General features: G+C 49.2%; 1 protein-coding gene across 3 annotated transcripts in view; it reads right to left on the bottom strand.

Annotated features, from left to right (window-relative positions):
• The window catches only part of ETHE1 (ETHE1 persulfide dioxygenase), a 142,185-nt gene that overhangs the window by 84,623 nt on the left and 42,923 nt on the right, over nucleotides 1-14,639 (bottom strand). For 2 of the 3 annotated variants that reach the window (XM_063942477.1, XM_063942476.1), the window contains exons 4-6: nucleotides 4,653-4,782; nucleotides 3,633-3,722; nucleotides 2,731-2,847 (exon numbers count right to left, since the gene is read on the bottom strand). In XM_063942477.1, the coding sequence (XP_063798547.1) occupies nucleotides 2,731-2,847; nucleotides 3,633-3,722; nucleotides 4,653-4,782 (337 nt within the window). Of the gene's footprint in view, nucleotides 1-1,036; nucleotides 1,906-2,730; nucleotides 2,848-3,632; nucleotides 3,723-4,652; nucleotides 4,783-14,639 lie in introns of those variants that run through there. The other variant, XM_063942478.1, reaches the window with a different exon arrangement.

Below are 14,639 nucleotides of genomic sequence, written 5' to 3' on the forward strand. Positions count from 1 at the left end.
TTTGCTGCCAATAATGGACATATTTAGTTCAGTGTTGTATATTAATGTAATGACTTGTGTGTGATCAGTGAAGGGATCTCATGTATATAAGCCATATACAGTACAATGTGGTCTTTCCGCATCCAAAACTTCAGGGACAGTCAAACTACGCCGGCAGCCAATTTAGAAACGGACCCAAACCTACGGCCAGACTGCACGGAGAGGAACAGTGCATTGCAAATAGGGAGGGGTGGGGGGTTTGGTTTGGGTATGTTTAAGGATATCCATGCTTATGCACAAATAGTATAATCAAATTGACTGAGGTACTAATGAAGTCACCTGTGCTTAAGTATAGATATCCTTAAAACCTTCACTGTCAGGGTACCTTGTGGATAGAGTTTGGGAATCATTGTCCAAGGCATAAGGATGCATTTTACCCTGGCCATCTGTGCTTTCAGAATGGTGTGCCTACTATTCATCCTGGAGCCTGGCAGAGAGAAGTCACCTCCTCACAGGAAGCATAACGCCAGCTGTTCTGACTTTTTAGGGACCGTCAGAGAATTTGAGGACTTGCTTCTAAATTTAAGGTTCACCAGTTACAAAGTACAAAGTACACCCCCCCCCCCCCCTTCCTGGTGTTATATTGTAGTATATGGTCCTATTCTGTATAAGGCAGAGTTTCCAATACTCCGCTATTACAGTCCAGGTTTTCAGGGTATCCCTGCTTGAGTTCAGGTGGTTAAATAAAATTGAGGCATTAAATAAGTCACCTGTGCTCAAGCATGGATAGCTTTAAAACCTGGATTGTAATGGCGGAGTTTGGGAACCGCTGATCTAAGTAGGCTTACCATACAATCTGTTTAATCTGGAACACTAATGAATGACACAGGTTCTGTGGCTGGCTGACCGCAAGCCTGCATTTCACCTGTATTTAATCAGCCACAGAACCTGTATAATCCATGAGGATCCTGGTTTAAAGGGATACTATGGTAAGACAAGGTGTAAGGGAAGGTTTAGTGACTGGGGAAAGAGTCCTGAAATAGACTGGAGGCTCCTGGGAAACTCACAGGTTTATCATTTATTAATTTATTAAATAGCACTCAGGGTGTCAGAGGTAGAAACTTAAGAAAAAAAAGTAAGCACAGAAAAAAAAGCATTCAGCGGTTATGTAAAATGCACATTCGGATCAGCCCTTGCTCCAACAGAGCTACAGCCTAAATTCTCATTCTCTCACATAAGAAGCCAATTACCTACCAGTAGATATTTCTGGACTGCGAGAGGAAACCAGAAACCTTGCCGCTAATCAATATAATCACATAGAGGACATACAAACTCCACACAGAGTGCACATTGGTCAGAATGTGTGCTTCTCCCTTTCACTACAGATATACTCCCAATATTTTACTTTATTATAAATGACCATACTTATAATTAAATCAACATGACAGACAGAATACTTTGAAAAAAAAATGTACAGTATTAAGCTTTCTTTACACCTTGACTATGATGTTCATTGGTGCCATAAAAATAATCATTTACATATATACATAGATGCGTGTCCATTATCGTGCTATAAAAATATAATTAGTGATGAAGTATTTGGTTGAGTTGTAAAAAAACCCTCCAATTCCCCCCCCCCACCTCCACCTTCACATCCCAAACCCCTGAATTTGAATTTCAGTGCACTTACTAAAACAGCCATATAACATACAGCACGTTATAGCACTCAGAATCTTCATACAAAAAAAAAAAAAAAGAATGAGGCAGAAAAAAAATAATAACACAAATTCCAACATCTGATTGAGACGACCAGTCATACAGGCGCAGTAACAGATTACACAGGCTGGTTTACAAGGTCAGCTTGGAGGTGACGAGGTAATCATTAATCCTGAATGCCGCATTTTAAATTGGCTGGGACTGCAATATCTGGGGAAGAGAATAGATAATGTAAAACAAAAACGCTTAGGGGATGATTTATCAAAGCTTGGAGTGAAAAAGTAGTAACCAATCAGCTCCTAGCTGTCCTTTTACAGGCTGTGCTAGAAAGATGACAGAAGCTTATTGGTCGCAATGAGAAACTTCTCCACTTTATCTCTCTCCAAAATTTGATAAATCTCCCCCTTAATTAAACCACAACCTAATTAAACCAAAAGTTGCCAGCTCTATCTCTTCAGTTAATTATTACTACATGGGTGGTCTTCACTTTGCCGGCGGCCGGGCTCCCTTACTACACAATACTCTTTCTTGTAGTCAGTGGAATTAAAGTGCAACAGCTGTGTACATGTAGTGGGGGCAGCCTGCCTGTGCCCTCCGCCAGTACTGATAAGACTGGCCTAGAGCAGAGACATATTAGAAAATATTGCAATCGTTAGCTACAGGAAGGGCTCTCATTACTACGGTCTCTTGTTTAATTTGTTAGAACTTTCATATAACCCGATTAATACTACTCTGCTCAGCGGTTACATGGGAAACAAACTTTATACTATTGTGACATCTAGTGGTCACTGCATGTATTGTACAAAGAGAACAGAAAGTTTCTTTACAGTCCGAAAAAAATATTTTTTAACTCTTTGAGATCTTAAATGTACACAGTGTCTCGCCCATTATCAAGCATCGATGTCACCTTTATTACTGATCTAGATCTGGCACGGCTTGCCTCCGATAAAATAACTACATCACAGGGTCTCCCGTTATAGGTAGTTGTGTGCACAGTGGGAGAGAGCTATTCTGCAGAGGGCATGTGGTCCTCACCTATCTGTGCAGGTTTACGCAGGTTCAAATTATTCATGATCTTCACAAACTCTGCCTCAGACTTGGTCAGCCGCGGGTTCAGACGTTTCTCCTCCTCTACAGTCGACACCGTCTGACCTGTAACAAGACGGAAGGTGGAACATACTAGAAGGCCAGTACAGGTGACGTGTATGTGTGTTTTATGCTTGGCCTGTTACATCGATGACTGTAAATACTGTCCATAATTGCAGACACGTATTCAGAAGTAGAGACGTTGTCCAAGACTGTAACTCGAGGAATCTGCATCTCTGACACCAGCTGTATATGGGATCACACAGGGTAGCACCCCAAGGTTATAGCAGAACAATCTAAATAATAACGTTTATTGCAGAAGCCGAGATGGCCTCCAAGGCACTGCCCAGAGCAGGACATTACAGAATACAGAGGGGTAGCGCTCTGGTGAAAGAGCGACCGGTAACCAGTAACCAAGTGATAGAAAGTCCTGTAGTCTGACTGCATATTATCATTAGGGAAGACCTTACGATTCCCTAATTCTATTATCCCTGGGGTGGGGCTAACATCTCCTTAATCCCGTCACACCTAGGGAGGGCTTTACGTCTCCCTAACCCAGTCATCCCTAGGGAGGGGCTTAAATCTCCCTAATTCTATAATCCCTGTGGACGGGCTAACGTCTCCCTAACCGTCATCTCTATGGTGGAGCTTATGTCTCCCTAACCCTGTCAACCGTAGGGTGGGTTATACGTCTCCCTAATCCGGTCATCTGTAGGGTAGGTTATATGTCTCCCTAATCCGGTCATCTGTAGGGTGGACCCCGTCATCCCTAGGGTGGCGTTTATGTTTCCCTAACCCTAAATACTGTTATCAGGATGACTACATCAGATTCCCCAGGTTGCAGGACTCACCAGTGTAGTCATGAGCCGGGTACAGGAAGCAGCTGTTGGGCAGGGTGAAGATCTTACTGTGTACGGACTGATACAACGTATTGGGACAGCCTGAAAAACACATCAATAAATGCTGAATGTTTTGGTGAAGAAAATAAGCAGAAAACAGCCATTAGTCCAGCAGGAAATACTTCTTTAGGACTAGAGTCCGCATAGAGAAACACTGGAGACAGAGGGCGAGCAGGGCGGGTGGTCTTCAGTATGCCGGCGGTCGGGCTCCCGGCGACCAGCATACCGGCGCCGGGAGCCCGACAGCCGGCATACCGACACTTATTCTCCCTCGTGGGGGTCCACGACCCCCCTGGAGGGAGAATAAAATAGTGTAGCGCGCCACCGTGCCCGTAGCGTGCGCAGCGAGCCCGCAAGGGGCTCATTTGCGCTCGCCACACTGTCGGTAAGCCGGCGGTCGGGCTCCCGGCGCCGGTATGCTGGTCGCCGGGAGCCCGACCGCTGGCATATTGTAGTGAACCCGAGCAGGGCATACCTTGCTGGGGATCCGGTCTGAAGATCGACAGTGTCTAGGTCGACAATGTTTAGGTCGACAGTCACTAGGTTGACATGGATGAAAGGTCGACAGGGTTTCTAGGTCGACAGGTCTAAAGGTCGACATGAGTTTTTCACATTTTTTCTTTTTTTTGAATTTTTTCATACTTAATGATCCACGTGGACTACGATTGGAACGGTAAAGTGTGCCGAGCGAAGCGGTAGCGGAGCGAAGGCACCATGCCCGAAGCATTGCAAACGAAGCGAGCCATGCGAGGGGACGCGGTGCACTAATTTGGGATCCCGGTCACTCTACGAAGAAAACGACACCAAAAAAAAAAAATCCTCATGTCGACCTTTAGACCTGTCGACCTAGCACATGTCAACCTAGAAACCCTGTCGACCTTCCATCCATGTCGACCTAGTGACTGTCGACCTATAGTGGTTGACCTCAACATTGTCGACCTAGACACTGTCGATTTGATGAACCACACCCACCTTGCTGGAAGTCAGTGCGCCCACAGCCTCGGATGAGTAGCGCATCGCCCGTGAAGGCCATACTTTTGTCATTCAGCACATAGGTAAGGCAGCCATCAGTGTGGCCGGGAGTGGCCCGGGCCTCCAGGGACTGTAGAAGACACACAGAATAGGAATCGTTATTAGATCTGTAAGCAGAGGTTTAATCAGGAGTTTTATGCCCAACATAGAACTATATAGCTGTGAAACATGTCCCTTTCCTTAATTTTCAAAGTAAAAAACAAACAAAAACTTCCACGACCTTTAAACCCATGTCCAATTTGCCAATGCTTCGCCCCCTTCTAGTCAGGCCACACCTCCTTTTCCCTATGCCTGTCACCAAAATGATAATTCACTGTGGAGTCACACTGTCTGGGACTCCAGGTCGACAACAAAAAGGTCGACACACCTTAGGTCGCCGCCAATTGGTCGACACACCTTAGGTCGACATGGATAAAAGGTCGACATGGACAAAAGGTCGACATGGACAAAAGGACGACATGGAAAAAGGTCGACATGAGTTTTTTTATGTTTTTTCGTGTCGTTTTCTTCGTAGAGTGACCGGGAACCCCAATTAGTGCACCGCGTCCCCTCGCATGGTGCCTTCGCTCGGCACAGATTACCGTTCCAATCGTAGTCCACGTGGACCGTTAAGTATGAAAAGGTTCCAAAAAAGAAAAAAAACTTGTGAAAATCTCATGTCGACCTTTTTCCATGTCGACCTTGTTCCTGTCGACCTTTTTCCATGTCGACCTAAGGTGTGTCGACTTTTTTGTTGCCGACCTGGAGTCCGGATACCCTGTGGGGGAGGGTGTCAACTTTGAGAGTCTCCCATGTTTCTTTCTACAAAATAAAATAGCCCCCCCTCCCAACCTTCGTGTTTGTGCCATGGTCTCCTGTCCCTACTATAACCTCCTGCATCACCTGTCTATAATGGGTCACTGAGGATCTTGATTGAATGAATCTTTAAGTGCTAGTTATTTGAATGGGTTGGTGTCCACATAACATTCACACAAGCCCAGGGACATAAGACCTGATTCAGAGCTGGACGTAACTTCAATTAGTTCGCAAATGGCCGATGTTCTGTGCTCTGCGCATGTTCTGCAGTGGTTGTTTTGACAGAGATCAGAGTGTGGTTTTAGTAGTAGCACAAAGGAAAGGAGGAATAAGGAGATTTATGGTAGACTTACCATTGTTAAATCTCTTTCTGCGAGGTACACTGGATTCCACAGGGAATAACATTGGGGTGTAGAGTTGGATCTTGATCAGAGGAACCAACAGCCTAAAGCTTTGACTGTTCCCAGGATGCACTGCACTGCCTCCTCTATAGCCCCGCTTCCAGGCACTAGAGCTCAGTTTTGTTAACCAGTCCAGGTAAGAGAGACGATAGAAGGGACTAGCGGCTAATGCCATACAAACCCAAAGAAGCTAAGTGCGTCAGGGTGGGCGCCCTGTGGAATCCAATGTACCTCGCAGAAAGAGATTTAATCATGGTAAGTCTTACTATAAATCTCCTTTTCTGCAGCGGGGTACACTGGTATTCCACAGGGAATAACATAGGGGATGTCCTAAAGCAGTTCCTCATGGGAGGGGATGCAGTGTAGCGGGCACAAGAACCCGATGTCCAAAAGAAGAATCCTGGGAGGCGGAAGTATCAAAGGCATGGAACCTAATGAACGTGTTCACTGAGGACCATGTAGCCGCCTTGCACAATTGTTCTGCGGATGCTCACGGCGGGCCGCCCAAGAAGGTCCAACAGACCGAGTAGAATGGGCCTTGATAGCAGCAGGAGCTGCTAGCCCAGCATGTGTATAAGCTTATACACTCACCATTCTAATCCATCTGGGCATGGTCCGCTTATTCGCAGGCCAGCCACGTTTGTGAAAACCAAAAAGTACAAAAAGGGAATCTGACCTCCTGATAGAGGCAGTCCTTTCCACATAAATACGGAGAGCCTGTACCACATCCAAAGATCCTTTGTTGGAAGACAAACCAGAAGAGATGAAGGCTGGAACCACCATCTCCTGATACCACCTTAGGCAAATAACCCGGGCGAGTTCAAAGAACTGCCCGGTCGCGGTGAAAAATCAGAAAGGGTGGACGACAGGACAAAGCGCAAAAGTCCGACACCCTCCTAGCAGAGGCAATAGCCAACAGAAAAACGACCTTAAGTGTAAGGCATTTGAGGTCCACAGACTCAAGAGGTTCAAATGGGAGACATTGTAGGGCATTCAGAACAACCGACAGATCCCATGGAGCCACAGGAGGGACATACAGTAATCGCAAAATACGCGCTATGGCGCGTTTTTACGCGCTACGCTCAGTGAGGGACTCGGATTTTAAAAGTGAGCGGGTCCCACAGGACGCGCTGTTTTTTGCTGACCGTCGCCTCACAGCCAATAGAATTCCCCAAGCCCTGCCTCACCAGCCAATAGCCGCCGGCAGCTTCTCAACATCCAATCGCTGCCGGCAGCGTCTCCCAATCCAAGCGCCACCTGAGACGTCGGTCCCTCCTCCCTGCGATGCCTCCAGCCCATTGCATGCGCTGGTGGCAACCGTGCGGGTCATCACGATGACAGGCGTATGGAAGATGCAGGAGGGAGCCGAGGAGAAGGAGAGGAGGGCCTTCACCACGGGCAGCCCGGACGGGTCTGCTGCAGAGAAGATGAGCTGGGGCCGAGCGGGACATGTCAATGCGGTCGGGCACCACGACCGCAAACTATGAGGAGGTCAGAGCGCTGCGACCTGGGGGAATGGCACTGATAAATCTTTAGTTTCACTTTCCTATATGCATTTAATAACATGGCACATTATACCTGTGAGGGCGCAGGCAGCAAAGTAGGTGCGCTTCCTGTTACACTGCATCTTATTCCCCCAGCGTCCATTCCACTCCCAACTACTAGTGCACACATCCTGTCCCCTGCTACCACTACTACACCTATCTTACCCCCTGCTACCACTACTGCACCTATCTTACCCCCTGCTACCACTACTGCACCTATCTTACCCCCTGCTACCACTACTGCACCTATCTTACCCCCTGCTACCACTACTGCACCTATCTTACCCCCTGCTACCACTACTGCACCTATCTTACCCCCTGCTACCACTACTGCACCTATCTTACCCCCTGCTACCACTACTGCACCTATCTTACCCCCTGCTACCACTACTGCACCTATCTTACCCCCTGCTACCACTACTGCACCCATCCTGCCCCCACCACTACTGCACCCATCCTGCCCCCTACCACTGCTGCACCTATCTTACCCCCTGCTACCACTACTGCACCTATCTTACCCCCTGCTACCACTACTGCACCTATCTTACCCCCTGCTACCACTACTGCACCTATCTTACCCCCTGCTACCACTACTGCACCTATCCTACCCCCTACCACTACTGCACCCATCCTGCCCCCTGCTACCACCACTACTGCACCCATCCTGCACCTATCTTACCCCCTGCTACCACTACTGCACCCATCCTGCCCCATGCTGCCACCACTACTGCACCCATCTTACCCCCTGCAACCACTACTGCACCCATCCTGCCCCCTACCACTGCTGCACCTATCTTACCCTTAGCTACCACTACTGCACCTATCCTACCCCCTACTGCACCCATCCTGCACCCTGCTACCACCACTACTGCACCCATCCTGCCCCCTACCACTACTGCACCTATCTTGACCCCTGCTACCACTATTGCACCCATCCTGCCCCCTGCTACCACTACTACACCTATCTTACCCCCTGCTACCACTACTGCACCTATCTTACCCCCTGCTACCACTACTGCACCTATCTTACCCCCTGCTACCACTACTGCACCTATCTTACCCCCTGCTACCACTACTGCTCCCATCCTACCAGTACTGCACCTATCCTACCCCCTTCCACCTCTACTGCACACATTCTATCCCACATAGTGCCCATTATAAACACCCCCATACCCACACAGTGCTCAGTATACACACCCCCATAGTGACCATCATATGCACCCCCATAGTGACCATCATACGCACACCCATACCACACAGCGCCCATCATACGCACACCCATACCACATGGCGCCCATCATACGCACACCCATGCCACACGGCGCCCATCATACGCACACCCATGCCGCACAGTGCCCATCATACGCACACCCATTCCACACAGCGCCCATCATACGCACACCCATGCCGCAGAGCGCCCATCATATGCACACCCATTCCACACAGCGCCCATCATACGCACACCCATGCCGCACAGCGCCCATCATACGCACACCCATTCCACACAGCGCCCATCATACGCAATCTGCCACACAGCGCCCATCATACGCACACCCATGCCACACAGCGCCCATCATACGCACACCCATGCCACACAGCGCCCATCATACGCACACCCATGCCACACAGCGCCCATCACACGCACACCCCTATACCACACAGTGCCCATTATACACACTTACAATGCTCATAGCACCCTCTATACCCACACACTGGCCATCATACGCACCACCCATACCCACACAGTGCTCATTATACACCCCCCCCCCAGCGCCTAGCAAATGGGTACTCCATACCCACAGTGCCCATGATACATCCCCCCATACACAGTGACCAGCAAACAAACTCCCATATCCACACACAGTGCTCAGCATAGACACAACTGCCACACCCACACAGTGCTCAGCATACACACAAACAATCCCCAAACCAAAGCAGTGCCCAGCATACGCACACACCTCGTGTTATAGCGGTAGGGCTTCAATAAGGACACAGAAAAGCTGATCTTAAAAGTTGACGGGGAGCAGGAAGCACCGAATCCTGGGTACTGATGCCTCCCTACCCCTAACACTGCCTACAGCACTTCCTGCACCTAACCCCCTATTTGCCCCGCAATACTGCCATAACTGCTGTCTACCATGTGCGGTGGTCTAATGCTATGTGAGGAGGCATAAGGGGAGCTCAAAAGCATACATTGCTATGGGACCCAGAAACTGTGAAGTAGGACCCCAATTTTTTAAAGTGAGGGGTCCCCGGGACCCACAATTTTTTCTGCTCAGCGCGATCACTGACATAGGGAGGCTGTGTCCGTAAAACACCCTGAGTGAAAGTGTGAACGTCAGGAATAGATGAAATTTTTCTCTGAAACCACACCAACAAGGCAGATATATGGACCTTGAGGGAGGCCAGACGAAGGCCCAAGTCTAGGCCTTGTTGTAGAAAAGCCAAAAGCCTGGAAGTTCTGAAAGTATATGCATCATAGTTCTTACTAGCACACCAGGTGAAGTAAGAATTCCAGACCCTGTAATAAATCCGAGCTGACGCTGGTTTACGGGCTTTCAACATAGTTTGAATGACCGCCTCAGAGAATCCTTTTGCTCTCAGGAGTGATGCTTCAAGAGCCACGCCGTCAAAGCAAGTCTGGCCAGGTCCGGGTAGACACAAAGGCCCTGAACGAGGAGGTCTGGGCGTTGAGGAAGTAGAAGAGGACGCTCTAGCGAGAGACCCTGGGCCACGCTGGAGCGACTAGAAGTAGTATTCCTCCTTCTTGCTAGAACGTCCATATTACCATGGGCAGGAGTGACACTGGAGGGAACACTTATGGCAGCCGAAAAGTCCATGGAATTGCCAGTGCATCCACGAACGCTGCTTAAGGATCCCTTGTCCTTGCTCTGAAGTCCGGAACCTTGTGATTGTGTCGAGATGCCATCAGGTCTACTTCTGGTAGGCCCCACTTGTCTACTAGGAGTTGAAAGACTTCTGGATGTAGACTCCACTCTCCGGCGTGTAGGTCCTGACGACTGAGGAAGTCCGTTTCCCAGATGAGGACTCCCGGAATGAACACTGCCGATATTACTGGCAGATGGCGTTCCGCCCATTGAAGGATTTTTGACACTTCCATCATTGCCATGCGGCTTTGAGTGCCGCCTTGATTATTTATGTACGCCACCGAGGTGGCGTTGTCCGATTGTACTTGAACAGGCCTGTTCTGTACCAGAGGCAGGGCAAGTGTCAGCGCATTGAACACTGCCCGCAGTTCTAGAATGTTTATCGGGAGGAGAGATTCCTCCTTGGTCGATCGGCCCTGGAGTGAGTGTTGCTCCAACACCACGCCCCGACCCCGCAGACTGGCGACCGTTGTCAGTAGGACCCAGTTGGAGATACAGAAGGGACGGCCCCTACTTAACTGTCGGTCCTGTAACCACCAGCTCAGTGACATCCGCACCTCCGGATTTAAGGAAATTATCGGAGACCTGATCCGATGGGGCACTCCGTCCCACCTGGCAAGGATTAACCTCTGCAGAGGGCGGGAATGATATTAAGCCTACTCTACCATGTCGAAAGCCGACACCATGAGGCCTAGTACTTGCATCGCCGAGTGTATCGTCACTCTCGGGAGAGAGGAAGTATCTGATATTGTCCTGAAGTTTCAGGACCTTCTCCGGAGACAGAAGCAGTCTTTGGCTGTGTGTGTCCAGCAGTGCCCCCAGGTGCACCAAGCTCCAAGTAGGGACCAGCGAGGACTTCTTCCAATTGATGAGCCACCCGTGGGCTTGTAGGAATTGGACAGACATCTCCAGTTGATCGAGGAGGACATCTTGGGAGTTCGCCAGAATCAGCAAGTCGTCCAGGTACAGCAGGAACTGGATTCCCTGATGACGGAGGAAAGACGTCATCATGGCCATGAGCTTGGTGAAAATCCGAGGTGCCGTGGCCAGTCCAAATGGCAGAGCCTGGAATTGAAAATGGAGGTTGCCAATAGCAAACCGCAGATATTGCTGATGCGAAATGGCAATAGGTATGTGCAGGTAAGCATTCTGTATGTCCAGGGATAACATATAGTCCTCGGGTTCCATGGCCAGCACAATAAAGCGCAGGGTTTCCATACCAATTTGGACACTCACAAACTTGTTCAATGATTTGAGGTTGAGGATAGGCCGGAAAGACCCATTTGGTTTCGGAACTAGAAACAGGGTCAAATAGTAGCCCCTGTCTCTCTGGGGCAGAGGTACCGGCACTACCACTCCTGTTTCCAGGAGGGATTGTACAACCAGGAGTAGAGCTTGCGCTTTCAACGGATCCGGGGGATAACCGTTGAACAGAACTGGCGAGGGGGACATCTCTTGAAAGAAATTGCATACCTGTGAGAGACAACTTCCCGCACCCAGACATCTGAAGTGGTCTTTAACCAGGCCTGGGCGAACTGAAGAAGTCTGCCTCCCACCCTGGGGTCCCCCAGGGGGATGCCCGCCCCGTTATGTAGCAGGCTTGCCTTGTTTGGAAGCAGGCTGACGAGCGGCCCAGGATTGTTTAGATTTGGGCTTAGTGGTTTTGGAAGTACGAGCCCGTCTTGGGTACGCCTGACCTTTTGCTTTACCTGGAGGTCGAAAGGAACAAAAATTTGTACTCTTAGCCTTCGGAGCAGAAGGATTAGTACTTGGGAGAAACGCAGTCTTGGCTGTCACCAAGTCAGTCACAATCTTGTTCAGATCCTCCCCAAATAGTATGTCTCCCTTAAAAGGAAGCACCTCCAAGGTCTTTTTAGAGTCCAGGCCCACTTTCCAGGGCCTCAACCACAGAATCCGGCGAACCAGGATAGATGTAGTAGATGCCTTGGCCGCCATGACCCCTGCATCAGAGGACGCCTCCTGAATATAGTGAGAGGTAGGTAATATACGACAGATTTTGTCTGTCAGTGTCAGAAAAATCCTGAGGCAGCTCATCCTCAATTGCCTGAACCCATGCTTCAATTCCTTTTGCCGCCCAAGAGGCAGCCATAGTGGGTCTATGAACAGCACCGGGAAGAGTGTAAATAGCCTTCAGGCATACCTCCACACACTTATCCGTCGGTTCCTTCAGTGAGGTGACCATGGTGACAGGCAGAGCAGATGACACCACAAGACGGGCGACGTGAGAGTCCACTGGCGGTGGAGTTTCCCACTTGTTACTCAACTCTGCAGGGATAGGATAACGAGCTAGCATCTTTTTAGACAGGGAAAACTTCTTTCTTGAAGATGACCAGGATTCCTAACGTATGTCAATTAAAAGGTCAGAATGCAGAATGTGGTAAAACTACTTTAGCAACCTTCTGACGTTTGAACTTATCAGGTTTCTTAGACGTAGCAGGGGGCTCAATGTCATCATCAATTTGGAGAATCAGCTTGATAGCCTCCACAACGTCAGGAACATCAACCTGGGTTGTAGATTCCTCATCAGAAGCAACTGTATCAGTGTCTGACGGATCAGTATATTCCCCATCCTCATTGGAAGACTTAGCCAGACTTATCCAAACTATTAGTGGATTGTGAGGAAGAAATGGCCCGCTTAGTTGACCCATTGGCTCCAGAAGGGTGTGGGGTAGACTTTTGTCAAACTAAAGACTGATTTAATTGCTGTAACTGGGTAGGCAGAGTATCCGCCCATGGCGGATTAACTACAGGGAGAATATGTGGCTGTAATGGCACAGGAAGTCCCACAGGGGGCGTAAGACATGTTACAAGCGTAGTCAGCATATTTGAAAACGCTGCCCAAGGTGGGTCCTGATTGGCCAAAGGCGGACTGGGAGATGTATGACACCCAGCACCTGAACCAGTAGCGAACACTTCCCCCACTGGTGAATCTGTGGCAACAGCACTGCATGATGCAGGAGCGTCCGCGGACGTCCCGCCCTGTGTAGCAGACATTTATATGGGATGTAGCCTTAGGGCGTAACAGTACAATATAGCCAGACAAACACAATACCAGCAAATAATCCTCTGTGTTAAGTGACAGTAAATACAGAGCACAAATAGGATTTAAGCGGTGTGGGGTGACTGAAAAACAGTGAGAAATACAAAACAGTATACCCTGTGTAGCACTATATATATTATATGAGACCCTGACGCACCTAGCCCCCAGGGTACAGAATATAGTGATAGCAAAACGTGTGATACTGAAGAATGGAATCCACACTGCAGCTACAGGCACACTCATTCAGAGGTACAATGCAGGAATTATTACATAGAAACAATAAAACTGCACTGGACTTGTAAATTACATATAGATATGTAAGTATACAGATATAACAATGCACAGTAAACACTGGATGTATATCACAGAATACTTGTACTAAATATCCAGATAGCAGTACACTTGTTCTTAACTAACACTGTCTAAAATGACATGTAGAATACTTAAGTGCCTGTAAATGCACAGCGCTGATGATACAGGCGGATTTACAGAGGAGACAGTGCCCAGCAGTCCCGGAGATCAGCCCAGCTATGTAATGGCGCCAAAATCTCTGTTAGGGAGTGAGGGAGAGAGAGAGAGAACTGCAGCTCCAGGGCGGGAATACCAGCAGTAGATGGCGCCCAGAGCTGGGGGAGGGGCTACAGGTCAGCGCCTTATCCCCTCTGCTGGACTTCACCACTGTGGAGCCTATTTTAAACGGATTTTAGTAATTCTGACCTGTGCTCCTTGTCCTGGTGGATATAGTGGGGTCCCTGTGCGGCACAGTGTCCACGCCAGCAGCACGGCCCGTCTCCTGGGACAGCGACCAGATCGCGATTTACCAGCGGGTCCCACCTGGGGGACCCTCTTACCTCCTCCCTTTAGTGCAGCCACGCAATCCTGGAGAGCGTCATCGGTGTGCCTGAAAACTGGTGCGTCTCCACTGCAGGTACCCAGGAACCCGGCCGCGGGAGTATGCAGCGCCGCCGAGGGAGGTGATGGAGCCGCAGCACAGTATGTCATACAGACCTACAAAGTGCTGTTGCCCTTGAAGTCTTCTAAAAAACTCTTTTCAGGGCTGCCTAGCGCAGCCCCACCTGTTAGTGACCTGCACTGCAGGCACCAACTTACAAACCGAGCTCCAGTGCCTGGAGGCGAAGCTATAGAGGAAGCAGTGCAGTGCATCCTGGGAACAGTCAAAGCTTTAGCCTGTTGGTGCATCGGATCAAGATCCACCTCTACACCCCGATGTTATTCCC

The sequence above is a fragment of the Pseudophryne corroboree genome, chromosome 10 (genome assembly GCF_028390025.1).
Source record: "Pseudophryne corroboree isolate aPseCor3 chromosome 10, aPseCor3.hap2, whole genome shotgun sequence".
NCBI lineage: Eukaryota > Metazoa > Chordata > Amphibia > Anura > Myobatrachidae > Pseudophryne > Pseudophryne corroboree.